Source organism: Moschus berezovskii, chromosome 21 (genome assembly GCF_049115385.1).
Source record: "Moschus berezovskii isolate FMDL1 chromosome 21, NW_MosBer_1.0, whole genome shotgun sequence".
NCBI lineage: Eukaryota > Metazoa > Chordata > Mammalia > Artiodactyla > Moschidae > Moschus > Moschus berezovskii.
In genome coordinates, this window is record NC_142480.1 from 50,780,332 (window position 1) to 50,794,077 (window position 13,746).

Genomic DNA, 13,746 nt, shown 5'->3' on the forward strand with positions numbered 1-13,746 from the left:
TGGGCACTCCCTGAGGACTTACTGACCCCAGCTGCTGTAATGGCTTTTTAATGTAATGTGCAATCCTTACGTCCTTCTTATGCTGGAGGTATTCTGTTGTTCCCATTTGACAGATGAAGAAACTGAGGCCTAGACAAGTGCAGAAACCTGGACAGGGTCCCATAGATAGAGGTAGCGATGGAGACAGGGTCTGTATCCTGGCAGTCTGGCTCTAGGCAGGGGTCAGCAACCTTTTTCTGTGAAAGGCCAGAAATTCAATATTTTAAGTGAGCTTCTGCAACAATAACTCAACTCCATTTTTGCAGAGAAAAGTGGTCACAGACAAGAGTAAATGAGCAGATATGAACATGGAGTTTTAAATGTCATATACTTTTCACATGTTACAAAATAGGATTCTACATTAGATTTAAAAAAAAAATGTAAAAACGATTCTTATTTCTCAGGCTGTACGGAAACGGGTGGTAGGCTGGAGTTTGTAGTGACTACCCCAGCTTCGGAGCACCAACTCCTAATCACACAGATGCTATAAAAGTGCCATTCCCTGATGTAGGAAAATTCAGACTCAGAAAAAGATACAAAGGGCTCTATGATATAGATGAGAGAGCCCTGTGCACCAAGGGCTTCAGCCATCGTCCTGCTGTGTCTCAGTGAGCGCCTCTGCCGGGGAAGGGTCATTTGTGGGCATAAGGACAGGAAGGCTGAGAGAAGTCAAGTATTCGAATGCAATAATGATTGACAACTCAGCCATAATAAAAACACATTTCTGGAATTCTAATGTGGGCTCAGAAAACTGATTTCATTTATTTAAACAACTTGATCGACAGCTGCTTGTTGGGAGCTTGTCTGAAGCTGGGCTCCCATGAATGAATACCCGTCGGTAGGAACACTGCAATCTGTTAACACTTGCTGGTTTACATGGACTGAGTGGATACCCTGGGTGGGGGTGGGGCTGGCACAGGTCCTTCTGCTCCCTCTGGCCTTCCTTCTCAGCTGACATGGAGCCAGGGTGCCTGCCCTGGCGAACCCAGACCAAACAAAGTGTCCTGGGGCCATGTGGCTTCCAGGGGAGAAGGCTTTGGAGAAGGAATTCAGTACCGACCTGGCCACCTGGCCCATGTCCCCAGCAGATGCTAATGTGTCTGGCTGCTTAGCAGGGGCTCCGAGAGAATGTGGTACAAAAAGGGCTCTTGGCATACCTTGTCGCTGCGCGGCTCTGAAATGCTTCCAGAGGCCCTGGCCACCGCCTCCCTGTGGCCTTCCTGGCTCTGGTCCCATCTGATGGCAGATGGCAGAACCATGGGTGGGGCGGGGCCTGGGAGGGGATGTCTGGGGAAGGTGGCTGTCTTTTCTGTGCCTTGGGTATCACTGCCCCAGGGTGAGCTGCCATGTCTTTCCCCTCCTCTCCAAGAGGATGCTTAGCCTTTGGAGGCACTGATGGGAGAGTCAGATCCCAGGAGGGCAGCGGGAGGTCTTTTCCTGTGGCCCTCTGGAGCTCCTTGGGGTGGCGGGTGTTATGAATGGCCTCCTCTCAGAAGACTTTGGAGCTGGAAAGGACCTTGGTAATCAATAGTCTAATGCAGAGGTCCCTGACCTCTAGGATCTAAAGCCTGATGATCTGAGGTGGAGCTGATGTAATAATAATAGAAATAAAGTACACAATAAATGTAATACACTTAAATCATCCCCCAACCACCCACCCTCTTCAGTCAGTAGAAAAATTGTCTTCCACAAAACCAGTCCCTGGTGCCAAAAACGGTTGAGGACTGCTGGTCTAATGGTTCTCATCCTGGACCCCAAAGCAGTAACATAGGATGTTTGTCCCTGGTGTTTTGTCTCTCTCTCTCTCTTTATGTATATATACACCAAACAAAGGAAATCAAATCCATACCCATGATGAGCCCTTCCATGCTAACAATACTTTCAAGAATTCCTTTGCTTTGAGCTGGAATTTATCTGCTCAGTCAGCGCTGGTTTATGCCCGTTGATAAAAAGCTCTGGTTAACAGTGATTTATATCTTGGATTAGTAAATCTGAGAAGATGAATTAATTATTGCTAAATAAGTATGTGTGCTTGCTCGACACATGTTTAGGGAGCTAAGCATGAAATCTCTTGGGAAAAAGTTCTAAAAGAAGATCTTTGTGAGGAGATGGGGAAGAAACTGCTGATCTGTGTAACCCGGTCCCCTTACAAATGAGGACACCAGAGGCCCAGAGTGTTGCAAGCTCGTGCTCAAAGCTATAGTTGCTGAAGTCCCAGAGATGAAGCTGGAATCTGGCTCTTCGAATGCCAGCCTCCTTTTCTTTCCGTTGACACCCAGGCCTTTGGTCATGCCTCCTTTGTGGAGTTGGTTCTGCCATATGAAGCCACTGATGTCCTTGAACTCCAGATGAATTGGGTCATGGTAACAAAAGGGGGCTTCCCTGGTGGCTCAGACGGTAAAGAATCTGCCTGCAATGCAAGAGACTCGGATTTGATCCCTGTGTCAGAAAGATCCCCTGGAGAAGGGGATGGCTACCCACTCCAGTATTCTTGCCTGGAGAATTCCGTGGACAGTGGAGCCTGGCGAGTTACGGTTCATGGGGTCGCAAAGAGTCAGACACAAGAAGGGAATCGTCAGTGTCTGGCCTCTAGGGGACCCTGAGGTGGTGTGTGTTCCTTCTAGGCTTTTCCACTCAAAAGCCATGTTCAGGAGCAAGCTCCCCCCAACCCCTTTTAAAAAAATCACTTCATTTGTATTGTTTCTGTGGGCAGGAATGTAGAAAATGAGCCTATTCTTAAAAAAACAAAAAATTCCTAGAAGTGAAAAAGAACTAAAAGAGAACGGGAAACTGAATTAGGAAGACCTGCAGGGAGACTGAATCTCAAGAATTTAGAGTAGTCTTTCTAGAGCCCGAGGGATGCGGGGGCATTAAACACTATCCATGGGCTCAGAACTTGGGATCCCCCAGCAAACCCATCAACCAGGTGGTGTGTGTGGCCCCACGCAGAGAGAGAATGAAGCAGGCTCAGAGATCATTGGGGACTTGGTGGAGAGCCTGACTCATGGGTGGCTGCTCTAGGATTTAAGCCCAGGTCTCTGGCACTAAAGCCAGCATCTTTCCGGTGATCCCTCTGCTGACCTGAACCCTGCCTTTCCTCCCTCCCTGCAGATACATAGAGAACTGGCGCGGTCTACACACGCTCAACGCTGTGGACATGGAGCTCTATACTGGCCTCCAAAAGCTGTGAGTGCACCAGCTCCCGGGGGTGTGGGGGTGGTAGGGGCAGGGGTCAGCCCATACGTAGTTCAGGCTTCAAGATACAACCTGAACCCACGTCCCCCAGGTTAGTGCTTTCCTCAGTCCTGTGCTGGACTGATGGTCCCCAAGGAGCAGGGATATTTCCAGTCACCTCCTCCTTTGGATTTAGTGCGAGTGATTGCCAGGGAATTGGGGTGGGGAAAGGGAGGAGGCTGCAGTGCTATAGTTGCTGGTCCAGAGTCTTATCCACTTGCCAGGATGGGCACATTGCTCACCCTCAACCAGGTCCCAGTGGGTTGTGAGCCCAGATCCTGCCCACTGGTCCTGTGGTCCTGTCCCTCAACTGGACCACAAGTGATGACCGGTGATGAAGAAATGCATTCAGTTTACAGAGGCGGTTGTTGTCCAGTCTTGGCCTCACCGGCTGTCAGCCTTGGCCCTGAGCAGAGCTGTGTCTCTACCCCATAAGCTCTGCTGACCCTCTTTTCCTCTCTCTCTTCAGGACCATCAAGAACTCAGGACTTCGTAATATCCAGCCCAGAGCCTTTGCCAAGAACCCCCACTTGCGCTATATGTGAGTAGAGCTGGGTCCAGGCCGCAGGGAGTCGGTGGGTGGGTGGGTGGGAGCAGGTATATGGCAGGGAGAGAGAGTCCTGGACGATGAAGCCTGAGGCCTGAGATCTGGACCTGGCTTCGCTAGTGTGTGTCCTGGGGCAAGTCCCATTGCTTCTCTGGGCCTAAGATTTTTGCCTCTTAAGATGAGGGTTTTGGATTTGGTGATCTCTGAGGTTCCTATTTGATGCTTTTTAACTGTGGTGCTGGAGAAGACTCTTGAGAGTCCCTTGGACTGCAAGGGAGATCCAACCAGTCCATTCTAAAGGAGCTCAATCCTGGGTGTTCATTGGAAGGACTGATGCTAATGCTGAAACTCCAATACTTTGGCCACCTCATGTGAAGAGTTGACTCACTGGAAAAGACTCTGATGCTGGGAGGGACTTGGGGCGGGAGGAGACGGGGACAACAGAGAATGAGATGGCTGGATGGCATCACCGACTTGATGGACATGAGTTTGAGTGAACTCCGGGAGTTGGTGATGGACAGGGAGGCCTGGCGTGCTGTGATTCAAGGGGTCTCAAAGAGTCAGACACGACTGAGCGACTAAACTGAACTGACCTGAACTGAGGTTCCTATTGGAAGGTAAAGCCTGAGACTAGGGGTTGATTTGTTCAGTTTTTATGATGAAATTTGCAACTTAATGGGAATATAAATGAGAGGAAATTCCCCATATAAGTGTAGTGTATGATGTGACTACTGCTCTTCAGAGACCATTTGTTGGTTCGTAACTGTGTGTGTGTGCGCGTGTGTGTGTGTTGGGGTGGGGTTGGCTGAGGGAAAACAGGGCCAGGTCAAGTGTCACATCTAGATAGATCCTGGGTTCAGAGGCAAAGAGCTCAGGAAAGCAGAGACACCAGTATATAAAGTCACACAGCTTTGGGATGTGCTTGAGGTGACCTGGCTCTGGTGGGATCCTGTCTGTCTGAGCCTCCTCCTCCCGCCTCTCCCCTCCCACCTCTGCCGTGTGTGATGGTGGCAGAGCCTCCGCAGGCTCAGCTCTGCCGACCTGTGCAGATGGAATCTCACGAACTTAGTGCTTCCTCTCTAAGCCGAGTTCTGGGTGAAGACTCTGGGGTTTGATGGGAGGACTGCCATTTCCTGGGGAGAGACAGGCTTGAAAGGAAACCTAGAGCCAGCAATTAGGGAAAGTGCAACACACTGCACCCATGGGGGTCCTTGGTATTCGGTCAGGTCTTCTTTGTGGATGGTGGCCATCTTGGACATCTATGGGGGATGTTCTCCAAGAGCAGAGATTCCATAGGAACCAGCGGGGTGGAGTCTACTGTATTGGCCAGAAAATGGAGGAATGGTGTGCAGACGAATCTTTCCTTCAGCCAACTGAGAGTTACTCTGGTGTAGGCACTTTGGACTTGAAGGGTATCCGGCTGCATAGGAGTCTCACAGGAAGAGACAGAGCATCCGAGGGAAGTGGAGGGGAGGTGGAGGAAGAGAAAAGATTGTGGAGAATTGTGGTGGGCGAGCTGTTTTTCCTTTGTGGGGTCCTGGCCTCATCCCTGGGCCTTTGTGTGTTTTTCCAAGCACCTAGTGGATGCTTAGGGTTTCCCTGGTGGCTCAGCAGTGAAGAATCCACCTGCCAATGCAGGAGACACAGGTGATGCAGGTTCCATCCCTGGGCTGGGAAGATCCCCTGGAGGAGAGCATGGCTACCCACTCCAGTATTCTTGCCTGGAGAATCCCACGGACAGAGAAGCCTTGTGGGCTACAGATCATAGAGTTGCAATAGAGTTGGACACGACTGAATTGACTGAGCACGAGTGAGAACTTGATAAGTGTTTTTATTTTTGAAATCAGTTATGGCCACCCCTGCTTTGTGCTGAACTTTCTTTCCTCCCTTTGGACATGGCACACTGCAGGGCCATTACTCAGGGTCTTATGTAGTAGTCACAGGGGACCGAGTCCCCCTCTATGCCCCACCACAGCTGTCTCAATTATTTGTTGACCCCTTGCCCTAGTTGAGCCTCTGTGGTGGGATTCTCCTGATGTGTGTTCTTTGCAGCTGGGGGTATAGCTGGGACCAGAGGAGGGTCTCGGATCAGATGTTGCAGGTGTTTATTTTACTGGGGATTTGACTTTCCATGTAAACTATCCCAGGGAACGAAGCTTTTGACCTCTGAGAAGTCTCCTTTTCATACTAACTCATACCAGGGTCACAGAGCCAGATGCCCACAGAAGACCAATGGGGACAGTGGAAGCTGGGGACCACGTGTTCCCTCTTAGGGCCAGCCTGTAAACAGTTCTAGCAGACTGCTGCTGTAAGGAGGTGGGGCCTTGGGCTGCCAGATTTACTGTGGGTTTTTTTTTTTTTTTCAAGAAGAGCTGGAGGTTTAGTGAAACCTCTCAAATTTTAAATACTGGCACTAAAAATAAAGCCTTTCAACACCATGGGCCAGGCAGCATCACACTGTGGACAGGATGTGACATAGGGAATGCCAGCTTGGGGGCTGGGGTCAGAGTTGGGGGACAGAAGCCGCCCGCATGGGAGAGGCTCTGTCCCTTTAGATGGCGTTGGCTTGGTGCTCAGAATCTGCCTGCGCACCTGTCACCTGCAGCTCTCCAGGCATTTGAGAGGGTTTTCAGACACATCACATGTCCAAGGGCCACAGCGGTGGGGGGAGGCATGCAGCTTGGGTTCCAGGTGTCTCTGAAGTGGTTTGTACTAGAACTTGGCTTTGAATTACCCTTGAGATCCCTGAAGAGGGCTGTGACCCACCATATCTTTTGAGATGATCCGGGTCTGCTGGCAATGACAGGCTGGTGGGGCTTTGCAAGATTCCCCAAGGCTTTGGGGGCGGGAAGGGTGTCAATGGAATAGGTTCTGATGGTACCAGTGAACATACCCATGACCTTGGGCCCCGTTTCCTCCTGGACACACTGGCCAGCTCTTGCCCAGGTGTTGCGGTTGGCTGCAAAAGGATCAAGAGTGAGATAGGTCGCCATCAGTCCAACCCCAGTTTGGGCCTGTCTGCATATTAGGGATGAGCTGGCTTCTCAGATCCACGTGGGAGGGTCAGCATCTGGCTCAGGGGCTGCTGGAGGAGGAGCCTGGGGGTCCCAGAGAGGAGAGTCAAGAGGCCCGGCCATGTTCACTGGCTTCATTGATGGGTTCGCTGATTAACTTTTCCCGTTTACAGAGGCACAGCCCACATCTCGGCTGAGTGAATGTCCCGGCAGCTCCGGGACACTTTCTCCTGGCACATGGTCCAGGCTTCTCTGCTCTCTCACAGCAGCTTCTATTTCTGTCCTCTAAGTGCATTTACAAGTTTTCAGGCCCCAGCTGAGCAATCACAAGATGGTCACTTACTCCAGCACTAATTGCCGAGCTCTGGCTTGGTGGCTTTTTACCCCCTTCTTCTTTTTTTTTTTTTTAGGGTGATGGCTAAGTCTTTTCTTCTCCCCTTCTGTACACAATAAGAAGCAGGAAGTGAAATCATTGCCTTCTGTACTGATGTCAAGTTATCCAAGTTGTTCTCATTGGTCCCGCCGTCCCGCACCTCTAAGCTGCTGTTGCATTAGTCATAATACTCTCTCATGCCAGAAAATGAGCCAGCTATATGAAGGCCAAATTGTCTGCCACAAAGAAGGCTGGAGACTAGGACTCTTCAAGGTTTATGAGTGACTGAGCTTCTCTTTTTGACCGCGTCTGTCTTCTGATTCATGTACATTAGACAGACTGGAATATTCTTGACCTTATATGTTCTTTCCTTGGTGAAAGATTTTGGATTTTGAATTCTTAAGGATAAGGATTTTCCAAATAGATCACTGGAACCACTATTTGCTCATCTGTAAAATGGGTGTAATGATGGTGCCTGTTCTAGTGATAGGCTATGATAAAGATTTCTGATAGGAGGCACATACAGCACTTAGCCCAGTGCCGGTAAATAGTGTTTATAAATGCAAGCTGCTAATAGTGATGGAATTACTATTCCACCATGATGGGGTGGTGATCCTAGAATCAACGAGGAGAGATAATATGGATTTGATGGTGATTATGACCACTTCTTTATTAAAGGAAAAGCTGGATTTCTGTCCTGTGTCTCTCTGGTGACTAGAAGACTCCAGTCTACACTCTCTCTGATGATTTTCTTCCTTGAATACTGATTGATGAACAAACCCTGATAGATCCTCTATAGTCTCCATTTAGTCTGTCTTGCTCTAGATCTGGGGTCTCTAACCTTTTTGGTACCAGAGTCCGGTTTCATTGGTTTTGTGGAAGATGATTTTTATACCGACAAGGCGAGGGGCTGGAGGGATGGAGCGTGCAACTGAGATCCCTCGAATGCGCTGTTCACAGCAGGATTTGTGCTTCTATGAGAATCTGACGCTGCTACTCCACTGACAGGAGGCAGAGCTCAGTGGTAATGTGAGCGATGGGGATCAGCTGTAAATACAGATGAAGCCTCCCTTGCTCACCTGCTGCTTGCCCAGCTCCTAACAGGCCACAGACTGGTACCCCTTGGGGACTCCTGCTCTAGACTGTGTGCATACCTTTCTTACCTCTGTTAGTTTCAGAAAGGATCCAACCAGTGGCAACTGATGAGCTTACACTTTGTTGATTTCCATCTCACTTGAGACCACACCCACCAGGACTATAGAGTTTGGATTGCTTGCTGAGTGCTCTAACCTCACTTCCTGCCGCAGACTCTTCTCTTCCTTTCTACGGTTTGTCTTCTCTAGGCTGGCTCACATACATAACAGCCGCAGTTTGGAGTCCCCATAAGCAGAGTCATGACAGTGTCTACCTAAGACCTGCACTCAAATGATGGTACTTGCTTTCATCTGTAGAGCACTGCCTGGTTTCACAGTACTTACTCCTATATTATCTGCTCTAATCCCTTTACCATCCTGGGTTGGGGAGTGTGGTAGGCAGCCTTCCTTTATAGCCTGGAAGACAGGTCCAGGGAGGGCCTGTCTTATAAATAGCAGAAATACAACTGCACTGAAGTCCTCCGGTTCTCTTTCCAAGAATCTTTCTCCTGTGGCTCATGGACCAGAAGGGAAAATGTTTTTCACTGATGCAATTAAAAAATTTCATTTTTACAAAATTGCATTAAAAAATGCAGGTATATAAGGAGAAGGGGAAAGACTAATGCTGATTAAGAACTTACTATGTGCCAAGGCCTGGACCTGCTGCTTTGGCAAATTTGATCTCACCCCTCACAGTAACTCTTAAGTTTGGGCTCCCCATCCCCATTTCACAGATGAGAACACTGAAGCTCAGAAGTCATAACTGAGTTTCCCCAAGGTCATGTAGTAATTAGCGGTACAACCAGGATTTGGACTCTGATCCTTTAGGCTCTGAAGCCCATGGACTTTTCTACTCCCTTCGCATGTTTTGTTTCTCTGTCAAGCTTTCACAGCAACAATTCCTTGTGGTGGTGGTGGGGGGAGGGTCTTTAAAGTTTTATTAGAGAGCAGCCATTTCCCCGGGGGTATTTAGCACCATCCATCCTCAAAGAGCTCCCGTTTAGAAAGCTCCATTTCATTTATTTTCCTATTCAGGTCAAATCCTATAACAACAGCTACATTATGACCTAAATATCTTTGTTGTAAAAGATTTCTTAATGTTAGCCTGTGGCCCACTTATTTCCAAGAATATGTAATGTAAGATTCCAGCAAGCCAAGAGAATTTATTTAATCCCTTAGAGTGGTTGTGATGGGACCTTTCTTGTGTTCAGTTGGTGGATTTCTCCCCCTAAAGCTCTGAATGTCTCACTAAGTTATTCCTCTGCAAATGTACATGGGATCTTCCCCTCGAGAGAGCCAGTCTGGAGCTGATCTGTGTGGGAGCAGGATGGGGTGGGGAGGTGAGAGTGTTCTGATTTGGGCATGATTATTGTGTTAATTGTGGGCATGTCAATTGTGTTATGTTCACAAGGAGTGAAAGTCAGCAACACTGGGCAGAGAGGGCTAGAGGAAGTGGCCAGGGTCCCTGCCCTTTCAGCGACACATCTGAGCTGGCAGCACATTTTTCCGGAGACCACTGGTGTGAGCACTTGGGGAGATGGATTTATGATGTATTGTAAACCACTCGGTGTTCTCTCTCCTTGAAACAACCACCCCAGTCTGGGTCTAAGACAGTGTGTAGATATTCTGTCAGTAGACTTGTGCCTGTCTGCCTGCCCTTTACCTCTGCACTGACTTTGCTCCAAGTCCCAAAGGGGTTGTAACTGGCACACTTGTCCCCAGATCTCTTCTCCAGGCATGCCCTTTGTTTTATGTAAAGAACTTAGCCATTGGGCATTGTGTAGTAACAGTCAGGAATGTAGGTTTTGGAGACAGAAAGGCCAAAGTTCCAATCCTGTATCCTCCCTGTACAACTTTGGGACCTTAGGCAAGCTGATGAGCTTCCGTGAGCTTTGAAGGGAATGTAAGAGTTCCCACTTCATGAGATTGTTCTGAGTTTTAAATGAGACGATGCTTCAAAAGTGCTTAAGACGGTGCTTTATGAAAGACTCAATATTTTCTTTGCTGTTATAATGACTTCTTCCTTGTCGGTGGTCTCTGATTTCACAGAATCATGGATAGTTGAAAGCGGAAGGGGCTTTAGCACTAAACGCCTGACTTTATATTTCTCGCCTTGCTCCCATCCTGGCCCTTTGGACTCATAAATCAAACTGCCTGGCTGGCATCTTTACTTGGGTGGTTAAGACACAGGCAGACTCAACTTGGCCAAAAGAGAATTCTTTATTTCATTCCCTGTCCTGACTCCAAACCCTCAGTGTTTCTCATTTCCCTGAACGGTACCATCCACCAGATCGCTGAGGCCAGAACCCAAGAGTCATTTCTGACTCCTCTTCCCTCTCCCTGCCCTGCTCCACCCTTCCACCATTCAGTCCATCGAGTCCATAGGCTGCTTTGTATCCATCCGCTTCTGTCTCCCTCCACACAGGCTGTCTTGATCCAAACCACTGTTCTCTCCTCTGGCTCTATGATAATAGCCTCCTGCTGCTGCTGCTGCTAAGTCACCTAACTGGTTTTATTTCCTCCAATTTGTCCCCCGCATTTGATTCCCAACATAGTTGCCAGAGTGATATTTTAAACACATAGATCTGATTGTGTCTCTCTACTGCTTAAAGCCCTCCAACTACTTCCCTCCTTACTGACAATAAAAGCTAAAGCTCTTACTGTGGCCCCGGGATTCGAGTTGATTTGGTCCGTCTCCCTCTCGGCTTCCCTTGCACTCTTCTCTCTGGCCCCCTGCTGCAGCCTGGGAACCTTTCTTTCAGTCCTTTCGACACACCGAGCTCATGGGGCTCCTTGGAGGGCTGGTGCTTGCTGATCCGTCCGACCTGCAGGAATCCCTCGCCCCGGCTCTCTGCAGTGTTCGCTCCTCCCCCTCATTTCCCCCACTGACCTCTCAGCAAGTCGTCTCTAGCCTCCCAGTCGGAGTGGCCTTTCTTCACCTCGCTCTTCGCTACACTGTTTCCTCAGCCCTTATTACTTCTGACGATCTGATAGTATGTATTGTTGTTTTCAGTCGCTAAGTGGTGTCCCGCTCTTTGCGACTCCATGGACTGCAGCACACCAAGCTTCCCTTCCCCCGTCCTTCACTGTCTCTCTCGGAGTTTGCTCATGTTCTTCTCCATTGAGTCGGTGATGCCATCCAACCATCTCATCCTCTGCTGCCGTCTTCTCCTCCTGCCTTCAATCTTTCCCAGCATCAGGGTCTTTTCCAATGAGTCGACTCTTTGCACCAGGTCGCCAAGGTACTGGAGCTTCAGCTTCAACAGCAGTCCTTCCAATGAGGCTGATTTCATTTAGGATGGACTGGTTTGATCTCTTTGTGGTCCAAGGGACTCTCAAGCGTTTGCCGTTTTCATTTGTCTACTTGTTTGCACTCTGGCTCCCCCACTAGAATGAACTTCCATGGAGCAGGGACTTGGCTCCTGTGCCTAGAAGAATGCCTGTCGAATGGGCAGTGGTCCTTGGCTATTTGTTGAGTGTGTGAGTGATGCTGATCTGCCTTGATCATTCTATGGAATTTCTTCCCATAAGAAGCCCCGTACGTACATGCACTGTTTCTCACGCATTTTCAGGGATTTGCAGACTTCCCTTGAATTCTGGGTTAACAACTGTTTCCAAGTATGTCCCAAAGAGAGGTGTGTGTTTCTGGGATGTAAGGATTATACCTAGCAGGTCTTGGCCATTTAAAAAAATATTATAACAAAAGCAACGAATGAGATTTATATTATGTCATATTCTCATGGGCATAAAAGAGTGCTTCATAGTTTAAAATATTGAGTATAGTTATGATAAACCAGGAATATACTGGTACAGGTTTTCTTTCTGGGATGATGAGAATATGTTCTAAAACAGATTTCAGTGAGGGTTCCACAACTCTATAAATATACCAGAAACCAGCGACTTGTACATTTAATCAGGTGCCTTGTATGTAAATTGTATATCAATAAAACTGATGAGTGTGTGTGTATGTGCGTGTGCATTCACGTCCCTCCTAGCAGAAGCTTTCAGAGCCTGTGTGTGGTCCATTGTGTCTCTTTGCCCTCTGTCATGGGACAGAGGGCATTAATGTTCCAGACGGAGGCTGTTCCATTAGCCTGAGTCTCGCTGGGAAGGTGATGGGAGTGAAGCCACAGCTGACTTGCTGTGGACTTGGAGTATGAGAAAGAAGGAAACTTTTGCTGTGGTTAAAAAAAAAGAGAGAGAAAGGGATAAACCAGGAATGGCAGTAGCTGCAACCAGTGCCCAGGTGGGCTGCCAGGAATGCACACCCACTCTTGTTGCCTTAGTTGCCATCCTGTTCCTTTCGATCCTCCTTGAGAGAGGGTCTCAGGATGCAAGTGAGATGGCTTTGGACCTTCTCTGATTTACATGTATAAAGAAGAAAATCATAAGCAAGTAACGCTTCTTTTATTATTGGAGTATAATTGCTTTACAGTGTTGTCAGTTTCTGCTGTACAGTGAGGTGAATCAGCTGTACGTATACATACATCCCCTTCCTCTTGGGCCTCCCTGCCACCCCGCCCCCCCACCGCATCCCACCCCTCTAGGCCATCACAGAGCACTGAGCTGAGCTCCCTGTGCTATCCAGCCGCTTCCCACTAGCTGTCTATGTCACACACGGTAGCGTGTATATGTCAGTGCTGCCCTCTCAGTTCATCCCCCGTCTACTTCCCCAGCTGTGTCCACATGTCCATTGTCTAATCTCTGTCTCCATTCCTGCCCTACAAATAGGTTCATCTGCACTATTTTTCCAGATTCCACATATATGCATTATGCATTATTGATGACAAAGGTGTGACCACTCACACCTTTGAAGCTCTGTACTTTCTCCAGTCTTTGAACAGAAGGCAATGGAGGGGCCACTGGTTTAGCCTGTAAGTGTGATTGTGGATCAGAGTTGGAGCATCTGAGGAGGCTTCCTGGAGGAGGTGTGGGTTTGGATGGGTGGACAGTCTGCTCTTGGCACCGGGGCTGCCGCTCACTGCAGGGTGAGTACAGACCTTCTCCAAAGGTCTTTCTTCGGAGGACCTTCCAAATTATTTCAGAATTTCTCCCAGAGCTGTGTAGACACATGTTCATGGTTCCAGGCCATCATGTCTGGTCAGCAGGTAAATGCTGAAAGAATTCCAAGGGAACAGAGCTTCGAAATGGAGCCATGCATCGAGGCAGTGGGATTTTTGCAGATCTAATATTGTGTCCATGGGTTCGCAAAGAGTCAGACACGACTGACTGACTAACACCTTCTTCCAGGAAGAATTTCCTAAAATTCAATGAGGCCCAGTCTGGGCCATTTATAACACTGCCTCCTTTTACAGATGTGAAAACAGATTAAATGGGTTACACAGCTTATCGAGGGTCACAGATAATGCAGAAAAAGGGCAAGGTCACATGTAAGGTGTGGTCAGC

The 13,746-nt window shown here is 48.5% G+C and overlaps 1 protein-coding gene across 6 annotated transcripts in view; it reads left to right on the plus strand.

The window, feature by feature from the left end:
* NTRK3 (neurotrophic receptor tyrosine kinase 3) overlaps positions 1-13,746 on the plus strand; it is a 436,755-nt gene that overhangs the window by 75,566 nt on the left and 347,443 nt on the right. For all 6 annotated transcript variants that reach the window (XM_088829672.1, XM_088829668.1, XM_088829669.1 and 3 more), the window contains 2 exons: positions 3,151-3,225; positions 3,743-3,814. In XM_088829672.1, the coding sequence (XP_088685798.1) occupies positions 3,151-3,225; positions 3,743-3,814 (147 nt within the window). The remainder of the gene's footprint in view (positions 1-3,150; positions 3,226-3,742; positions 3,815-13,746) is intronic.